This window comes from Calliopsis andreniformis, chromosome 10 (assembly GCF_051401765.1).
Source record: "Calliopsis andreniformis isolate RMS-2024a chromosome 10, iyCalAndr_principal, whole genome shotgun sequence".
Lineage (NCBI taxonomy): Eukaryota > Metazoa > Arthropoda > Insecta > Hymenoptera > Andrenidae > Calliopsis > Calliopsis andreniformis.
Window position 1 is genome coordinate 4,976,402 of NC_135071.1, and position 21,404 is coordinate 4,997,805.

The following is a 21,404-nucleotide window of genomic DNA, read 5'->3' on the forward strand; positions in this document are numbered from 1 at the left end:
GCGTGCGAGCGTTGCGCTATTTTGAGACTGCGATATGTAGAGGGACGCGCCAAGCGACACTCTCTCTAAGATCGAGTGTGTCTAGCTCGAGCGGGGTTTTATATCTAGGTGATATGACGAAACGCGCATGCGTGCTAGTTACGAGTATATAAATCAAGGGGGCAGACTCCTTCGGGGCCTACTCTGAATCGATCAAAGCGCTGTTGCGAAGAAACGAGCATTAGTGAAAACATATAATTTATACATGAGACATTTGATAATGTAGCATCTAGCGTTATCCTGTTGAATTACAAATGAGAAGTGCGAAGGTATAATTGCCAAATCGCATCGTAGGAAAGTTCTGTCACGCTGTTGCCACATCAATTACAATTTTATGCATCAGTAAATCTCCACTGAATACGCCTTGAGCCGATATTTTGCTTCATACGGAATATAGAAAAGGACGGTGCGAGCGAGAAAGAAAGAGTATCACGAATGAAACAATACATATGTGCCCAAAATTATGAAAGTGGTCTAAGAAACAACATTTTCGTATGAGATTCACACAAAATTTCACATTTATAATAAATTTTCATTAATCAAGAATAATTACAATGTTACATAATAATCTCGACTCCATTTACTACTTTTTGGATCCGATCTGATCCAAATTTGAATAATGCTTTTACTCATAATATACCATATGGCAGTAAATCACCTTCGAACTGACTAAAGTGGTGAATTGAGTTGAGTGGTCCAATTGTAATCTGTGAAAAGGTATACGAAAATTAGAATTATTTAAAATAAAAATTGAAAACAAAAAAAATTAAAAGCTACCACGAAATTCGAACCCGGCACCTGCAAATTATGAGTGAATGTCTAATTCTCATTCAGCGAAGGTACTTTCATGTAGAATTAGTGGATTAAACTACAATTTAGGAACAATTCCAGTTGTTCGTATATAGAAGATAATAACTATTAAAGGATAATGATTTGTAAACCACCTTTACTTGCTACATTTTCATCGATGCAAGGGTCACTCACACTGAACCTCTCGTACTGTTTGCAACGAGTGCAAGACGTTGGGAGTATTCATTAGCAATGTTATTATTTATACATTTAGTGAACAATAAACAACATGTACCATAATATAATGAAAAAACATTATAAGGACATATGTTTTTCGTAAAATCACTCGTTTCAGGGCCCAATTTCGCACAAAATGTAGTCTAACTAGGAATGTTATTATTTGATTTATAACGTAAAAATTCAAAATTCTAGTTTAGCCGTATTTCGTGTTTTGGTTCATAGTATTTGCATACAAATTTACAAAACGATCGATCAGCATGTAGTCAGTGAAAACAACGACAATATACTATTTTTTAATATATTTTTTAAATAAATTGATATTTTTAAGAAGTATTTACATAGGTGGATTCTTCGTTCAAAAATACACAATCGCCCCATGTATATCATTTTGCTACACGCACTAATTTTGGAGATATTGAACGAAATATGTTTTCCACCCCCAACTTTGGGGGTGGTTTTCACACCCTTTAGATGAATTAGAAGCAATAAAAAAAATACGTGTCGAATATTTTCGACTATTCTACAATCCTACAAAGTTTCATCAAAATCGGAGACTTTCACTTCGCGATGTTCCCTTATTAGTAAGAATCAAAATCTCGGCTGGAGCTGGATTTGTTCGAGTTTTCCTGATGGGCAGAATTGTAATATGCATGTACATACATATATGTGATAACAGCGTGATCAAACTTTCAATACGTTTTAGCAACTAAGCCTTTCTTGCGTCTGATTCGTGTACTTGATGAATACGCCATTCAGCTGTCAAATTCTAGATTACATTTATCGACTGATCTGTATTTTCATCGATGCTGACGGTAATATGACCAAATTGGTTGAAATCATTGAGCTATACAGGGTGTCCCAAACTAAGTGCGGGAGACGGAAATGGGAGATTCCTGGGGTGATACTAAACAACATTTTCCTTTGCAAAAATATCCTCCGAAGCTTTGTTAACGAGTTATTAACGAAAAACCCCGACCAATCAGAGAGCGCGAATAGCGAACGCTCGGCCGACCAGCGACAGGGCACAAGCTACGCGGAGCGTCTGCTATTCACCGTGCTTGAGGCTTGTACAAGAGACTCATAATGTTTACGTCAATGCTCAATTTCTTCTAAACTATTCGATGAAAAATTATGAAAAAAATTAGGACCGCGTTAACTATTGAGACATATATTATAGAATTTTTTCAGATTTTTAAATTAATTATCCAAGTTGTGAAAAATAAAAAACGAGAAGAAAGATTTTTAAAATGCCGATTTAGTAAAGTAATGCCATAGTAAAAAAATAAAAAGCAATGTTTTCGTAGTTCCTACGCATTGTACGTTATTTTACTGCGTATCAAAACATTGAAAACTGTACAATAATACTTGTTTCATAATGAATTAACGAAAATTGGACGTATTAGTTGCTATAATCGGTAAAAAGTACGGAAACATTGATTTTTATTTTTTTAATTACGACGGACCAAAGCAAAAGATGTTTAAATGAATTGAGATGAATAATATGACTCTAGTAATACGAGTAATTACTATCGGTAAAACTCACCCATTCGGAGAAGAATTCACCTGCTGCCTGAACACTTGCTCCATTGGGTCACTGTGCCGATCCCGATCACTGAAGGATGATGCCCAGGTAGCGTTGATCGCAGGTACAACAGCACAAGAAGCCACTTTGCATTTACAACACTTCGCGGTCACTAACACTGATCACTTCACTAAATGAGCACTTGACCTTTTAATGACCGACAACCGATTACTTTGAAACGTTCTGCGGCATTAATTAAAAACAAGATGTTACACAGTTCAGCGGCGAAATTACGATCGATATTGACGATTTTTTCCGAAGTCTCTTTCCTCGTGCCCTCGCATCCCTTCAGCGCGACTTCTCGGGGTGTAGTTTCGTCGAAATACTCGAATTTGATTTGTTAGCTGACACCAACGAAGTTGAATCTTCCTCGGTTCCTTTTTTTTAGTGGAAGTGGTAGTCTCTCCTTCGAGTCGAAAAAGTCACAAGCAAATTCATGGGGAAAAGCAAAGGCATATCGGATTAGCGTAGGAGACCGTAACGAGTGTCTCGCAGATGTGGCCGTTTATGATCGCAGGTATTGCCCTGCCTAGTTCGAAGGAGCCATCCGTACCCGAGACCGAAGGCCGCGAGGGTCGCGTCGCGCTTACCATGGAAGTCCTTTCGATGCATTCGGACGGATGAAATATGGAATTGCCCGTTGTTAAAAAGCGAGTTGGGGAAACTCTTTTGCCCTTAAACATTTGGTCAACGAATGTCTGGCAGAGACTAATTCGTCGCTGCATCGGGGGTTAAATACATCAATTGTATTCGAATCCCTTTAACTATTTCGTTGTCTGTGTCTTGCGACTGAGCCTTGCTTTTTATCACGCTGCACATATAGTGACCGTACATTTATTCTTATTGTTTGCCCTGTTATCTTTCAAAATATTTTTATGAAACAAAATCGAAAAAATAAACACATATTCGTTGAAATATTCCGAAGGAAAAAAAGTATTGCCATTGTATTGAATTTAATTTCCAAGTGGTTTATAAAGGAGGTCCTGATTTTACATGTACTTAAATGTATTTACGTGCATGTAAAAGATCCGTCAAATCTTTAATACATGGGTTAGCCTCCCCTATAGATCGAAAAGGTTTACAAAAATTGGGGAAGAGAGAAACAAACATCGGATGATCACTGTGTGTGTGTGCCGTAATAAAATGCATGCCGGTCGCAGGACTCTGATATTGAAGTAACTAAAGAATGAGAATACAATTGCCGTATTTTCTCCTCATCGACGAGTTTGTCTGTCTATGCGAGACATCCGTTGACCAAATGTTTAACGTTCAGAAGCTCTCCGCAACTGACGTTTCAACAACGGGCAATTCCATATTTCATTCGTCCGAATGCATCGAAAGGACTTCCATGGCTCTTGCGAACTTGCAGGACAATACCTGTGATCATAAACGGCCACATCTACGAGACACTCGTTACGGCCTTCGCTTTTCCCCATGAATTTGCTTACGACTTTTTCGACCCGAAGAAGAGACTACCACTTCCACTAAAAAAAGTAACCGAGGAAGATCCAACCTCGTTGGTATCAACTAACAAATCAAATTCGAGTATTTCGACGAAGCTACACCCCGAGAAGTCGTGCTGGAGGGATGCGAGGGCACGAGGAAAGAGACTTCGGAAAAAATCGCCAGTATCGATCGTAATTTCGCCGTTGAAGTGTGTAACATCTTGTTTTTATTTTCGGAATGCCGCAGAACGTTTCAAAATAGTCGATAGTCGGTCATTAAGAGGTCAAGTGCTCGTTTAGTGAAGTGATCAGTGTTAGTGACCGCGTAGTGTTGTAAATGCAAGGTGTCTTCTTGTGGTCTTGGATACCTGCGATCAGCACTACCTGGGCATCATCCCAAAATGATCGGGATCGGCACAACGACCCAATGGAGCAAGTGTACAGGCAGCAGGTGAATTCTTCTCCGAATGGGTGAGTTTTACCGATAGTAATTACTCGTATTACTAGAGTCATATTATTCATCTCAATTCATTTTAAACATCTTTTGCTTTGGTCCGTCGTAATTAAAAAAATAAAAATCAATGTTTCCGTACTTTTTACCGACTATAGCAACTAATATGTCCAATTTTCGTTCATTCATTATGAAATAAGTATTATTGTACAGTTTTCAATGTTTTGATACACAGTAAAATAACATACAATCCGTAAACGTACAAAATATTTGTCACGATAGCTAACATTGTCTTTTTTTTCTACAACTTGGCTAATAGTTTAAAAATCTGAAAAAATTCCACAATATATATCGTGATAGTTAGCGTGTCCCTAATTTTTTTCATAATTTTTCATCCAGTACTTTAGAAGAAATTTGGCAATAACGTGTAAAGGTCTTGAGTTTCTTGTACAAGCCTCGAGCACGGTGAGTAGCAGACGCTCCGCGTAGCTTGTGACCTGTCGCTGGTCGGCCGAGTGCTCGCTATTCGTGCTCTCTGTTTGGTCGGGGTTTTTCGTTAATAACTTGTTAACAAAGCTTCGGAGGACATTTTTGCAAAGGAAAATGTTGTTTAGAATGACCTCAGGAATCTCGCATTTCCGGCTCCCGCACTTAGTTTGGGACACCCTGTATACCTAACTGGAGTGCTGATCCTGTAAGAAAAAGGAGGGAGGGAGGTCAAAGTGAGAGATCCGAACTGGGGTGAATCTGTCCTTGTTCTTCCTATTATCCCTCTCTTACCAATTGTTGTACTGTAGAGGGGGTACTGAACGACGACACATACGTGCCTGCATGGTTAGACTGCGATAGCATCACCTGGCATCACCCGAGTTCTTGCCTCTTCTGGACGGTCGTCCCTCCGCAGTACGCACTCCAGTTAGGTATACAGCTCAATGGTTGAGCGGTTGAGTTATACCATCACGCTTCTAACGGCAAGTTGTTGAACTATTTTTCTGTCAAAACGGGTGCACAACGAATATTACGCTTTACGTCTTCAAGAAGTGTTAAATTCAGGAAAATCGTATTTCTATGTTACTGTGCTAATCCAAGAAAGGGTGGTCTGGTGTGAGATATTTGCAAAAATGTCACTTCGGCAACCATCTTGCTAGTTTATAACAGCGTCTGTTTCATGCTTACAGTTTGTAATTTTACAGTTTTCTCAACGTATAGTGCTTAGTGGAGTTTAAACGGACCAGAGCACCCTGTAGTGAAGTATACTCGTAGGTTCTGTACCCGCGAAAAATTCATTTATGCAAGTGTCGAGACGTAAAGCATAATTTGCGAAACTCAAACACAAGAGTCTGCATCCTTAAATTTAAAGCAATATGAAAATCTAAGAAAGAAACATTAATGTTTATCATTAGTTTGTAAACAAACATATCTAATAAACCAGCGACAGAATACATAATAATCTGTAGTTAATTTGTCATATTTATTCCTATTTATTTATTGTCACATTTGTCATATTTTCTGATATTAAGAGCAACATTTTTATTGATTTTATATTTTACTATATTTGTAAATAATTACAATAAATCATTAAAAATATTTAATAGTCAATAAGTCAACAAGTTTTGTATAAATATTATTATTAAAATTCTTCTTACCTTCTTCCTTTTATTAACTTATTGCCTGTTATTTAATTTAATTACAAATCTTGAAAAAATTCACCAGTTTTAGGATATTCTATATAATGTGGTATGTCATTTGTTTAACAATCATAAACAGTGTCTTCAGTTGATCAATATTTAAATAAACACTATTACACGAAATAATATTTTGATTAATAAATTTAATAAACACATAGATTACAAATAATTCAGTACAGAAAATGATAAAATTTAGTTATAACAGAATGTAACAATATTACAATATTACTTTGGAATATTACACTTGGAATAACTGATTTTAGAAATATGCAATTTAATAGATAACATAAGTATATTAACTATATATAATAGTAATATATTCTTGTATAGTTATTTTTATACTTTTAGGAATATATAAAAAATAAATTTTTTTATGTAACCGCATTTTATGTATATAAGATTCATACTATCCATAAAAATTAAATATTTAAGTACACTTCTCTTCTTTTCTTGAAGATTGTTACTCATAATATATAATTTGGAAATACTGAATACATTGAGTAATTTATATGCATTATAATTATTAGTTAACAACTTTCAACCTTTACTATAAGAATTATAATAATAAATGTAAAATTTGTACAGGGTATTAAAAATTATTTTTCAAGAGAACGCCTGAGTTATGATCTATGGTATTATGCTCGTAACGAGTAGAATACAATGCAATCAAAAAAACTGACCTTGAATTTCAAGAATAAAAATAATTTTGCTCGACGCTATTTTAACAGATCTTCACTTATTCAAAAGTATAGAATACCGTTGTGGTGGTCGTGATACATAATTTTTATATACTCTGTACATTGTTAACATTAAATTTGTACAACATTCTTTAGTATTCAGTATTTCGACAAAAAGTACTTATATAAAAGTCATCAAATTCCTTATTCTCATTAACTAAAATATATAATTGATTCTATTTAAAAATAATGACCAAAACTAAAAGGAATTATAATTTTTTATTTATTTGAATCGGTCATTCCTTTTTCATTATATTTTTTTTTCACAAAATCAAAACCAGAGACATCCATTTGAACATAAAACTGTCGTGGTGTGACTATCCTCTTTTTTCCTATATGTGGTACAGAAAAATCAATATCTTTATATTTACTTTCATCTATTCTCCCATTTGCTTGTAAAGGTCGAATAAAAACATCTGGATCTTCAGGACATTGAACTAGTTTTATATTATAGTTTTCTTCAGTTAAATTAGTTGGTGGAGGAATATTTTCATTCTATTATATGTAATAGAAATGATATTGTAACTTTATCAATGAAATTTATATCTATGATATAATTTAAAAATAATTTAATTTAAAATAATTGTTATACACACCTGTATATTAGTGTTATTTCCATATCCCACATTTATAACATTATCTGGAATTTGTAAATCATTTAATGATATTTTCTGATTTTTTAAAAGGCCTCTAATTGCTGCATTCTTATCTAATTTACATTGCTTTAAAACATACTCTTCATCCACTATATTTTTCTTATCATCAATCTGAGTCTTCGATGTTGATGGTTTATCAATAACTTTGGCAGGTGATTTTCTATAATTATCATAATAGATTTAGTTAAGAATAGCAAATGATTGTTGAATTTAATGTTACTAAATTTAAAACTGAAGTTAGTACTTGAACATTAAAGTATCATCAGAACTTGTACTAGATCTTCTTGAAGTTTCTTGTCTTCTCCGCCAATGTTCTTCAAGACTTTCATTTGAATAATCAATGCCGCAACTAACCTGTGAATTAAAATTATTCTTTGGAAATAATGTTAACTTTTCAATTTATATATTATTTTCAACATGGACATCATTTCTATGAATAACAATGGATTTTGTGATGTTATGTTCATATTCTATAAATAACATTAACACACTGAAGTTGGGAAATGAGATACATATCTCCTTTTGCATTAAAATTGCCTTGTTGACAGTGAAGGAGATATCCCATTTAGTACTTTCTCTAATATTTAGCACTACTGGAGATATATACAATACATAAACACTAAGTGCATTGTTCTTATATGAATCTTACAAAGCTTTTATCCTTATACATACATTATAATATATTTGATGTCATTTTAATCGGTAAAATGATTAGAGAAAACCTGCTACAGTTGTACACTACGTAAAATAGCAGTATACATTGGTGTATATTTTTCCCAATATCATGCATTAAAAAAGTCCTAATTCATGTAGCATTGCTTTATTTACAATATCAATAAAAAAATATATACGTTCATAAAATATAATTAACTGTTTTATAGTTTTTTTTTGTAATGTATATTTCTTTAACTAACTATTAAAATGGTTCAATGGTGAGTATGTTTTAATTGAAAAAATCCTCAACATCAATGTGTCAAATACATAAATATTAGATTTATATTAAAATTCCTTAAATTATTTAAATAACAATTTAATATAGCATAATGTAATAAATATATATCATGTTTTCTCTCATTGTTGTTTACCTGAGACTTTTACGCAACCCAAAGATATATGTTAATACACAAATTAAATTAAAACTATAATGAACTGACCACATTTAAAACAAGATAAACTTTTTGCACAAAGTCATATTACACTTACTTCTTTGATGGAAGATGCAATCTCGTGTTCATTTACTTTCATAGTTACATTATATTTTGTTTCATTGTCGTCATTATCACAGTCATATAACTATAAAATATAATGTTTAAAATATTCATCAAATTAATTGTTGTAAACATTATATTGAATATAACAAATAAACATTATGAAATAAATATTATGAATAAATATGTAAAATATATTTAATGTTCTATCCTCATTGAATTTCATAATAGAATAAAATATTACATTAGTATATTTATTAAAATTCTATTATAATAACTGATGTAATTACACTACTTTCTTAACTAGTTTGAATTTCAATTAAAACATATAATGAGCAAACCTAACTAACATTTGCATTTCTTGGAGGTCTAGGCACATGCATCCTTTGATTTCGTCTAGATGGTCTAGGATCTCTTTGACGTATAAACAATGCATTTTCTTCAGTATAAGGTATTTGTGTAACTTTCTGAATATCCTTATATATATTCATTATAAAGTTTATAGCAAAATTATCTAGCTACAAAGAATAACTTATTTAATATTTCATTAAAAATAAAAAAGATTTAATAAATACTGATACATAATTAATATATTATTGATAAGTTTTCATATTTTAAAATTATATTAACAGTAGAGCCTCAATTAACCAGTTTTTAATTATTCTTATAATCAATCTCTTTTATGAAGATTTATTATCATTCAATATAATACAAATACAAATACAGCAGAATATTTTTTGAAACTTAATCATGATTTAATATTCTAATTCTACAGTAATCTGCTGTAAATAATAGAAATATTAGGAGTGCGTTAACTGAAAAGGTAAAGAATAAATATATTTCTTTTTGATGGAGTTATATATATTCAACATTTGTCTTTAAATAATACTGAATAGAATGACTTAAAATTTACATAAAGCTTATTTAGGCTTCTATTATTAATAACTGTTAAACAGAAAATTTCTTGCATAGTCTAAAAGAATTCAGTTTGGAAAAGGTTAACTGAGATCCTACTACATTGTATTTAATATAGCAAAATATCAAACATTCAGAACAAGTATTTTGAAATCAAAAACGTTCTGGTCTAGAATTCATTGCAATCCGAATATTTTAAAAACAAAAAATAACGATTATGGAACTCATTTACAAAAGAAATATGACTGATTTCTATTTTTACAAGATTATGTGTTCCATAATCGTTATTTTTTGTTTTTAAAATAATCTAAAGATAGAGTTTCAAAGTGTAACTAATTATGTAAAAACTATACAAAATATTCTACATAAAAATGTATGTGATGTACATGCACATGTACTTCATTACACAAACGTTACAAAATATACGTTATAAAACTTAATTATATAAAAATGAATTATAAGGTATATTTTGTTCTTCATTTGAATGTTTATTTGAATTATATGTGATTTATACAATTCTTACAGATAAAAATTGGCTCAGAGTTGTCTTTCCAAAATATAAACATTAATCTTCTAATAACTTCTTTCTTTATCATTTGTTTTGTGCCACTATGTGCATGCGTCTTGATCAGGCTTTGATCAGGGGCTGGCCACTAGACATTACAAGTAATCCCGTGGTTCAAAAGTGAACCCGTCACCCATGTGAAGTTAGCTCACACTAGTAACCAAATCCAATAAAACATAGGTCAAAGATTGCTGTTTAATTGCCCATAATTGCTCATCAATTACTTTTAATTGCTCACCTTTCGTTTTCGAAATATTTCCAAAAAACTTTTTTGGGCATCTAGGGACTTCTATGGGTTGGCAACGACATACAATATCCTGAAACTTCTAAAATAATGTACAGAACGAGCCACGCAAGCTACCAAAAAATTGCTCTTTGCTCAGAATTAATTGCTTAACCTTTAATAAGCAACAATTAGGCCAATAAACAACAAATTTTATAAATAAAAATATGAACCTGTAATCTAATACTTCTAAGTGCGCATGTGCATATCTTCAGTAACATTAATACAGATCGTACGTCCGCATCCACATGAAAACTCAAAAACTTGCTCCACTACATTGCGCAGTGACTTAAACAATTGCTCTTTATTTGCTCGTTTCTGCCCTGCAATTACTTTTAATTGCTCATTCGTAATTTTCCAGAAATCTGCAAAGAAAGCATCGTGCTCTTCGCACCAGAATTCAATTGATCATAACCCCGTGATGGTTTTTTGGACATCCCTCGCAAAAATTTAGCTAAATAATTAAAATTGATTACAAGACGGGAAGGGTGAAATAAAGAACAATTGTTTAAGTCGTCATTTATAACCTAGTAGATTGACACGTGTGACCAACTTCGCGTCGGTACGAATAGCACGATGCTTTTTTTACAGATTTTTCGAAAACTAGAGGTGAGCAATTAAAACTAATTAGAGAGCAATAATGGGCGAGAAAAGAGCAATTTTTTAAGCAATTTTGCAATCAGATAGAGCAATTTTTCGAATCGAAGAAAAATATTAGACTGGTGAATGTTACCAACTTAATGCAATTGAAACGGCATCACAGTTTTTCGGAAATTTCTCGAAAAATAAGAGGGAGCAATTAAAATTAATTAGAGAGCAATAATGGGCAAGAAAAGAGCAATTTTTTAAGCCATTTTGCTGTAAGATAGGGCAATTTTTTGGAAACTTGTATGTTGCGTGGCCTTCAGGGATTTTTATTTGGACCCGGGAAGGATTCGTGCCCGTGGAGCGCTAAAGCACTCTGCTCGTAAAGAAATGAAACAAATTTAAACTCAAACTAAACTGTTGTATTTGAACCAAGGGAAAACACGTCTTATCAGTTCACAGGACTGGGACGAAGAGAGCGTACCAAAATGGTTTCTCGCTAAATTTTTATACATGTTTGTTAATTTTTGGTATCTTAGTAACAAGGAACCAATTATATAATTATATTATAATTAATAAACTCCAATTCGTTAAAACTATCGTCAGCATTTATCGATTTCTAGCTTTCGAGTCTTTTACATCTTGGCGCTGGAGATAATTCCTTAGAGAAGGGGAAAAAGGTGAGATTTGAATGTTTAAATAAGTGTTTCTAAGGAGATATTGATTTATTCTTTACTCTGAAATATTCTGTAGAGTAATGTTTATAACTGGTTTCAAGCATATAAACTTATTCCAACTTCACTTTTGACGCCTCCTCTATTACATTCAATTTGAACTTCGCGCCTTGAAGTTAGTGTCACACGTTGTCACACACATGTATAATTGTAAACTTATATGTACTGCCAACTAAACGCAGTTGTAATTGCAAGATCATTTTTCCGAAAGTTTTAGAAGATTACGAGTGAGCAAGTAAAAGTAATTGCAGGGCAGCAACGAGCAAATAAAGAGCAATTGTTTAAGTCACTGCGCAATGCAGTGGAGTAAGTTTTAGAGTTGTCATGTGGATACGGACGTACGATCTGTACTAATGTTACTGAAAATATGCGCATGCGCACTTAGATAGTTACTAGATTACAGTTTCATACTTTTATTTATAAAATTTGTTGTTTATTGGCCTAATTATTGCTTATTAAAGGTTGAGCAATTAATTCTGAGCAAGGAGGAATTTTTTGGTAGCTTGTGTAGTTCGTTTTGTACATTATTTTAGAAGTTTTGTAATATTGAGAGACCGCTGCCAACCTATGAAAGTACCTAGATACCCAAAAAAGTTTTTTGGAGATACCTCGAAAACTAAAAATGAACAATTAAGAGTAATTGATGAGCAATTATGGGTAATTAAAGAGCAATTTTTTGACCTATGTTTTATTAAAATTGGTTACTAGTGCGAGCTAACTTTACATGAGTTTTCCAAATTCAGTAATCTAATGGTGTTATGTTCATTTACAACAGCACAAAAGATTTTTTGAACAGAACAGTCTTTTACAGAACTATGTTATTCTACAAATAATACATTTTTTAATGGTAATGATAATTTATGAGAAACTGCCTTCTCCAATATCTTTGATGCATGGTTTTTTTACTTATCAATGTATAAATAGAGACCAAATGTTTGTCTTTACTCTTCAGCACAGGAGTAACAAGATCCAACTTCCATGCCTCAGGGAAGATATCTGACGTGAAGGATTTGTTATAAATAAGTCAAAGTATAGGAGAGACAATAAAACAGGTTTCTTGATGTAACAATCCAATCTACACAGTAACAGATTGGATAACCTATCCTTCTGTCTTTCGTAGTTTGATAATATGGTGTTTCATCGTCTCATTCGTATGTTAGTGAGGCATTAAATTATTATTGTATTACATTGCCACATCCAAACGATTAATTACCACGCATGTTACCACTTGTGCACTGGTTAATCAATTGCTACATTCATATTCTTTGAATAACATGGAGCGAAAACTTCAAATTAAACCAAATAAATAATTTACAGACATTTTACAACTAAAAAGTTTGTACGCTGACGATGCTAATAATTATTACATTATTAGATTACAAAATTGACAGTTCCATAATAGGCTATAACCAGTGCTTAAGAGGTATCTAGAACGGGGACAAGACCTCTGTATTTCCATTTGTGACCGATGGGGGCGCTGGTTTCGAGGGTTTCCAGATAAAATGATCATCCTGTAATATATCGATACCGGCATAACGGCACAAGCATCAAGTAACAGTCAAAGTGAAAGTATTGAAAGTGTTTAAAAGTTATGATACTGAATGGTTTAATATTACTGTAATATTGAACGCAATATGAAATTAGTAAGGTTTGTAACATATTCATTCGTAATACTTAAAATGTTTTAATAAATTCCTATCATATTAGTGATATCAAGTATTGTATTCACAGTTAGGCCACATAACCTAGCATTTGAAGTTTCGTCAAATCTATTAGTTTAAAAAAGTGTAAATTTTAATATAATTATGTAATAATTTTAGGTTTTTGATGAAACTCAGTCATGAGACTGTGACAATAGAGCTAAAAAATGGTACTCAAGTGCACGGTACTATTACCGGTAAGTCAATATAACCTATCTTTTATTAGATCCTTTCAAAAGTTTTCATTATCTTTAAATTTCTTTTATTTAAATTGTACCTAAATTGATGTTATTAAAAGGGACTATTTTTGTGTTTATATGGGGCATTTTTGAAGCATAGGTTTTAGACACAAAGCAATGAAAAAAGTTCATGCATATGTATACATGAAAATGTTTAATTTTTTAGTTATATATTGTTTTGTATTGTGTAAGTTGCTGGCCCAATACTTGCCTATACTCTTTAAGCCCCTATCAAGTCCAGAGGATTTCAATCTTTGAAATGAATGGATCATTGTTATGGATTTTAAAGAAAATGTCATATTATTCACAATACAAAATAATGTATAAATAAAAATCCAAATGTTTCCAAACACATTTACTTGTGAACTTTTTTCACTCTTTGTGTCCTAAACCTACCCTTTAAAAATGTTTCACATATTTGGAAATATCTTGTATATAATGTACCTATCACTGTAAAATTTTATTATTAATATAGACAATTCATTATTTATTATTAACATAACCCATTCATGTGTTCTAATGTTATAACACAGCACTTTTTTTTCTTTTTATTCTTTTTTAGGCAGAACCTTAGAAGTATCAAGAATTTACGTATAATGTTTTTAATATCAACCATTAAATTTTGACTAAAGTATACCTATGATTTTCACTAATCATCAATTTCTTATCGTATACCAAATTTTTATATTTACTATAGGATTTCTATACTCAGGTTTAAAAAATGAAATTGTGGAAGGAGATAGTATGATTATTTGTTTAACTTGGATAAAAATTTAGAGGTTGGTATTCAAAATATTAAACATTCCTAGTTTTTTTGAAATTCTGTCTTGGGAAAAATACTAACAATAGAAAGAACATATACTAACATAAACATGTACTAAAATATACATGTACTAAAATATACATATACTAACAAATAGAAGAACAATAGAAAAACTAAAAATATTGTAACATTAGTACACATGAGGCTTTTACTTTCCAAATGTAAATTAATCGTTGTTGTATAATTATGACATTCATAAGTATTATAAATGCAATTATAAATTTGAAGAAAATTAATATAAATAATAAAGTACAACAAAAATAATATAAGAAGAACAATTGGTAAAATGAATTGTATTATAAACTCAGTTCAGTTAAAGAAGAAGATAGTAAAAGTAAAAAATCAGCACAGTGAAATTGAAGATATGTTGAAAATTACGATCATGGATTTCATAGCCAAAAAGCATATTGGCATATTCAGCTCAATTAGTTTTACAAACTAACAAGGGCTCACTAAAAAATAAAAATTACACTTGAGAAATACTTCTTATTAGTGGTTTAGAATGTTTAGAACAGGCACTTAATCTAATAGATAATGTCCTGTTCAAACTATAAAAGCTCAAAAACTCAAAATGAAAGTATTGCATATATTTGATTTGATTGTTTTTAATTTGCAATTGCAATAATCAAGTGGAACATTAAACAATGGAAGTTTTTATATAGACTTAATATATTTCATGCACTCATTAATTTAAATGTTTAATGACATATAATGCATTACATTTGCTTTCAGGAGTGGATGTGGCAATGAATACACATCTAAAAACTGTAAAAATGACTATAAAGAATAGAGATCCTGTACAATTAGATACTTTAAGTTTACGAGGCAATAATATAAGGTATTATATATTACCAGATTCATTACCACTTGAAACGTTACTTATAGATGATACACCAAAAGCAAAGGCTAAGAAGAAGGAGGCTGCACGAGGTTTGTAAACTCAAATTTATAATTATAAATTCAAAATAGCTGAAGTTCATCTATAAATATTTCTTATGTTAATATCTCATACCCATAAAAATTATTATATTATTTTATTTTATAGTATTTATTAGTTTTACAATCATAAACATTAAATTTCTGATCAGAGATTTGAGGCTTTTACGGCATCATACAGTTCTGACTGTTGAAGGTTTCAGGTGTAAACCGTGTCAAGCCTGAGGCTTGACTTTAATATTAAAGTATTAAAATGTCTACTTTTCAACTGATTGTCAATTGTTGTTTGTGTTGTATTTGCAACTTTTAATTATGAATGTTTCAAGTTTTCTTTTTATTTAACCATAAAATATTTGATATAAGAACCAGTCTTGTTTAGCTAAATGCCTCTTAAAACAAATATTTTAAAGTACAGTAGAAATTCAGTTAACTAAATTACCTTTAATTGTTTGCATTCTCTATTATTTAAAGTTTCAATTATTCAGTTTATTAATGGTAAGAGTACAAAGATGCAAAACTAAGAATAGGACTTGAATCATAATTTAATGAGTGTAACAAAATTTTGATTAGGTATTAATCAAAGTACTATATTTTGAGGTAGACATTAGACTATCACTTAAATTAAATATTCTCCTATGCGTGACTAACAACTCTTGAATATTTGACAATGTTTCCCAACTCGATTAATTTATTTGAGATAGACACTTTATAAAAACATATGAACATTGAAGATCATTCCATAATAGTAAGAAAAAGTCACATTATGAAAGCGAGAAGGTGCACCTTGGATTACTGATACCTGATCGCTTATTGCTAAATATAATTTTGTATCGTCCAGAAACAATAACATAGACAAAGAAATCTTAGAATACAGTTTATTAAAAATAGAATATAGTATCCTATACAAATTATAGGATGCAGTATTAATGTCTTGTAATTATCTGTATAAATTAGTTTCTATAAAATAATATTGTATAAAATTGAATCACATATTTATTTACATGAGTATAACTAGAACTTGCATATCTAATATCATACTCCAAAGTCAATTATTAGACATTTGTAACAAAAACAACTAATAATAAATAAAACGTTGTAAATCTTTTAAGATTTGTTATTAGGACTCATAAAGTTTAAGACTGTGCAACTTATTGTTTAATTAGAAATATAACATTTTTAATTTTCATACAACTGTTTTACAAATTTAATGTAGTAATAGCTTGATTTTTGCAATTTTTAAATAAATTAAATTTGTTTGAACCTAATTTTTAGGAGCAGCTCGTGGTCGAGGACGAGGTGGACGTGGTACTAGAGGTGGTCGTGGTGGGCGAGGTAGGGGAAGGGGTAGACGATAGTCACGCATTGTGTTTAAATTAATACAATATAATTAAGTACATGCACACTAAAAAAACCACTTTATATGCGTATCATGTATTGCCACATAACATTGACATAATTCAATAAATTGTATTACTTTTCTGACTTGTGTAAGTAACATACATATCCTCCTGCAAAAGACAACTGAAAAGTACTAATTTACTCTGCAAGATATTTCAGGTATTAGTTGGATGTTGTGTGTACTCAGCTTTCATGTTATTTTTTTTCTTGAAGAGACATATTTTTTCCTTTACTAGATTTATCAGATTCAGTGAATGATTTCAAAAGTACAATTTGTTTTCCACGTGTAATATTTAAATACTTGAGACATAAAAGTTATTATAATTTCAGGTCTATTCTGTAACTTCGACTGTGATCTCAGGTTTATCCCATACTTCCTTTATGATGATACTTTATTTTTAATAATTTACACAATTTAAAAATGATCTCATTTATGTGAAATTCAATATCATTTTAATTGAGAGAACATCAAAAGTTCATTATTATCATTCAAACAACAATTGAATATAAAATTAATGAACAGAATTTCACACATCCCTTGATAATAATCTAAAATCAACCTTATAGTTTTAAAATAACAAATGTAATATAACCTTGTATTAATCCTTAATTTAAGATATTACCATGTTTCACGTTATAAGGTATTAACATAATTCAGTTGTTTATAATAATATAAAAGTATAAAATTAATAATTCAAAAATATGGTTTATGATAAACAATACAATGTAATAGTGCTGGAATAAAATAATAATAAGAAACAAATAAAAACAAAACATCACTTAATCAAACAATGTGAGAGCATATGTAGATAGAGAAAATGATAGAATAAATATCAGAGAACTATTATGAGACAATGGAGAAAGAATACTCAGAAAAGCAAGCAAGGATACAAAATCGATTACACACAGTATATATATATGAAATGATCAAGTGATCAAATGTAATATGAAACAAATGTATTGTTTCATATTTCACGTTACTACATATAAGAAACATAATGCTGAAAAGCAAAGAAATAAATGCTTACTACTATAAAAATATGACACATGTATAACATAAACTCTATTAACAGTTTTCATTAAATACTATTTATTTTTGCATTTTTTAATTCAAACTTACCCAAATCAAGAAAAAATCAAAAAAAAAAATTTGGATCATATTTTTAGATATTAATAAATTGAAAATTTTTAAATAATATCAAGTGTATTAAACTTAGGAAATTAGAAATACATTTTAATTGACAAGAAAATATAGAAAAGTTCTACATTACATAGTTATTCTTACATTTAAAATCAATATCAAATAATGAATTAAAGGTTACTATGGTAACAGAAGTATAAACAAATAAGTGTTTTCACTAAGATGCATTGTTTTATAAAACAATATGAATTTTTCTATTTTTTAAATTTTTGTTTCAATTATTTTCAAATAATTGTTACATCTAAAGAGATTATTGAATTTTCCGAGCCTTCAAACTGTAAAAATAACGAATATTTTGATGGTACATTATTTACTTGTATTCAGTGTGATGCCAACAAAAATTTGAGACCATCGTTTGATCGTGAGTATAAAATAATTTTGTTTAACAGTTAATTAATTGTATACATAAATATGTACAGTTGTATATGTATGTTCTTTTACAGGACTGACATGCATATGCAATAATGTTAGCAAACAAAATGATACAAAAGGTGGTAATAGTCTATGTATTTCTTGTGATTTTAACACAACTGTAACTATAGATGGGAAAGATTGTATTTCATGTAACAATGGAGTATGTAAATGTAATATTAATGAAATACAAAGTAATTACAATGATAAAATAATATATTATAAAGTAAACCTGTTTACAGTGTTGGATGAAAGTACTAATAGTATACTGTTTTAGAAATAAATATCTATTTATTATGAAACATATTAAATTGTACACTTAATTGCAAAGTAAGTTTTTGGTTTATATTTCTCATATCTATGTAACATGAAAGAAAAATAAGAAAGGAATGATGTAAAATAATGATAAAGCTATAATAATAGTAGTAAACAGTTATCTTTTTATTTTGGAGATTTAAAAAAGGGTGTAGATACATAAATTTAATATTATATTTTGATAATGAATAATATAAAACAATACAAAAATGTTTTATAAATCTAAATAACAGATATATTTTCTATACAGACAAAATGGATGTATTTAAATAATAGTATTTAATTAGATAGTATTAGTTTTAGCATTCCTGCTCTATTTAGTTTTGAATTAACTTCTTTTTTAGTAAATGTAAATTCAATTAATCTTTCTTTTCCTAAGGGACTTTTGTATATAAATTTTGCTTAGTGTAGTCCAATTTACAACAAACAATTCATTTGCATAGTATAAAAGAATCAACAATATTTTCACTGTTATTGTAAACACTAAAGTCTACTAAAGTTTTTATCTTATTCATTTCAATGTAATGTGTATCTGCTTTAGTGTTTAGCAATATAATATAATGATTTCCTCCATTAATTTTACAATTTAATTTCGGAATTTATTAATGTTCTTTATGTCTATTATTATTTTTTTGTTATTTTTGTAGATATTCTAACAGTAACAAGACATTTTGTTTATTTCTATGTATCAATATACTTAAAATAAACATATTTTCAGTTACATATTACTTCACAGGGTGTATCAGAGAATATGAGACATTTTTGCAGGGTGGGTTCCACATAAGAAGACAATGAAAAAAGTTCAAATGTAACCAGGTCTCTAAATGCATAGTGTTTTAGTTACACACTACTTTATATTCTATAAGACATTGGCCCATTACTTGTCTAGACAGTGTGCATCTCCTTTAAGGTCCTACTAGAGCCATAAATATTTAGGCTCTTTAAATGAGTGGTGCACAGTCATGGATCTTAAAGAGCCTCACACTGTACCCAATATAAAATAAAGTATAACTAGAAAATTAAGAGTTTCCAGACAGATGTACATATGAACTTTTTTCATTACCTTCATGTCTAGAATCTATCCTCCACAAATTTCCCACATTTTTTGATACCCTGTAAGTACACAAAGTAAATTTGACGAGGGTAATTCTACATGTAAAAATAAGTTGGAAAAGAAAATAACTTTTTGTCATTTGAGGACTTGTTTTTAAAAAAATCTATTTTCTTAAGAGTTTGATAACTTTATCAAATATGCCAGCAGTTGAGTGTCTCTTCAGTTAATTAGCTATAAATGTTTTCTTTAACTTTTAACTATCATGCAACTGAATGCAATATTAGCAGCTGAGTAGTATGGGCAAAAATTATTGTCATCTAAACAAAAAAGTGATACAAAAGTGGAACAAAGATTACTCTTAAGTTCAGTTCCTTCCATAGTTACCATAAATGTGGAGGTGTTTTTTTTTAAGTTCTACTGTTGCTAACAATTCTACACTAAGTACACATAAACTTAGTGTTCTAATCTTCCAACACAATGAGCACTATCTCAATTCTAGCGAAATGTTAAAAAATGGTTAAACAAATAACATCAATGTTTGATAGGTTGAAGTGGAACAATAAATTAGCCAAGAAGATTATCAAACCTTAATTCATTGAACTTCTTTTTGTGGGACTGTGCAAAGAAATGAAAGTACTTTAGAGAGTAACTAAAAGAACAAATAATATAAGCTTTTGCTCAATAAAGTGTCAAAATAATGTATCACCAATTCGTGACTCTTTGATTCAAAGAGCAAGGATTTATATTTAACATGAGCATCACTTTGAACTGTTTGTTCTGTAATATAATAATAATGTTAAAAAATGTGTGATCAATACATTAACATTTCTTATTTATTAGTATACATGTAAGACTAGAGATAGTCAAGTACAGGCGTATTTAATTAAATATTCAAAATCAACTTTTTGAAAATGAGAGCTCAAAATGGAAAAATGTTATTTTTATTTTGACTTAATTTTATATATAAAATCGCTCTCTATTCGCTTATACTACTTGTTTGGTCTCACTCTATTATTATTTCTTTTTATGATGATACTTTTATCCAAGACTGTATTTTATAAATATTTAAAATAAAGTGTTAATTATAGTTAATAAATCCTATGAATACTAAGGAGGATGTTCTCCTCCTTAGAGGAGTCCATAGTTTAAAGTATATTTTTTCTGTTAAAAATTCTGTAAAAAATACTTCAAATTTGATATTCAAAAGTTCCAGTTGAAGCAATTTTTCATAATATATATAAATAAATACATAAGAAGTGTGGGCTTGAAGAACCTCCTCCTAGATTTCCTAGGGTTAAATTATTTTTTAAATAATAATTTCTTACAGTATTATAATTTTACAGTAGACAGGAACTGGAATGGTACATTATTAGACACTATACATTGTTTACCATGTCAAAATAACACTTA

General features: G+C 30.0%; 2 protein-coding genes across 4 annotated transcripts; one reads left to right on the forward strand and one right to left on the reverse strand.

Annotated features, from left to right (window-relative positions):
- Nucleotides 1-6,633: 6,633 nt before the first annotated feature.
- On the reverse strand, nucleotides 6,634-13,241 carry LOC143185044 (uncharacterized). 2 transcript variants are annotated; one of them, XM_076387741.1, is made up of 7 exons: nucleotides 13,131-13,204; nucleotides 10,274-10,403; nucleotides 9,186-9,353; nucleotides 8,831-8,920; nucleotides 7,872-7,981; nucleotides 7,568-7,787; nucleotides 6,634-7,466 (listed from the first exon to the last, which is right to left on the reverse strand). In XM_076387741.1, the coding sequence occupies exons 3-7, from the start codon at nucleotides 9,324-9,326 to the stop codon at nucleotides 7,191-7,193; spliced, it is 837 nt and encodes a 278-aa protein (XP_076243856.1). In that variant the 5' UTR covers nucleotides 9,327-9,353; nucleotides 10,274-10,403; nucleotides 13,131-13,204; the 3' UTR covers nucleotides 6,634-7,190. The 2 variants fall into 2 exon arrangements, with proteins under 2 accessions (XP_076243856.1, XP_076243857.1); XM_076387742.1 differs by lacking the exon at nucleotides 10,274-10,403 and having other exon boundaries at nucleotides 13,131-13,241.
- A 64-nt stretch (nucleotides 13,242-13,305) lies between these two features.
- On the forward strand, nucleotides 13,306-17,094 carry Smd1 (small ribonucleoprotein particle protein SmD1). Of its 2 annotated transcripts, none has more exons than XM_076387743.1 (4): nucleotides 13,306-13,565; nucleotides 13,738-13,814; nucleotides 15,412-15,609; nucleotides 16,888-17,094. In XM_076387743.1, the coding sequence occupies exons 1-4, from the start codon at nucleotides 13,552-13,554 to the stop codon at nucleotides 16,968-16,970; spliced, it is 372 nt and encodes a 123-aa protein (XP_076243858.1). In that variant the 5' UTR covers nucleotides 13,306-13,551; the 3' UTR covers nucleotides 16,971-17,094. The 2 variants fall into 2 exon arrangements, with proteins under 2 accessions (XP_076243858.1, XP_076243859.1); XM_076387744.1 differs by having other exon boundaries at nucleotides 15,565-15,609.
- The last annotated feature ends 4,310 nt before the right edge of the window (nucleotides 17,095-21,404 follow it).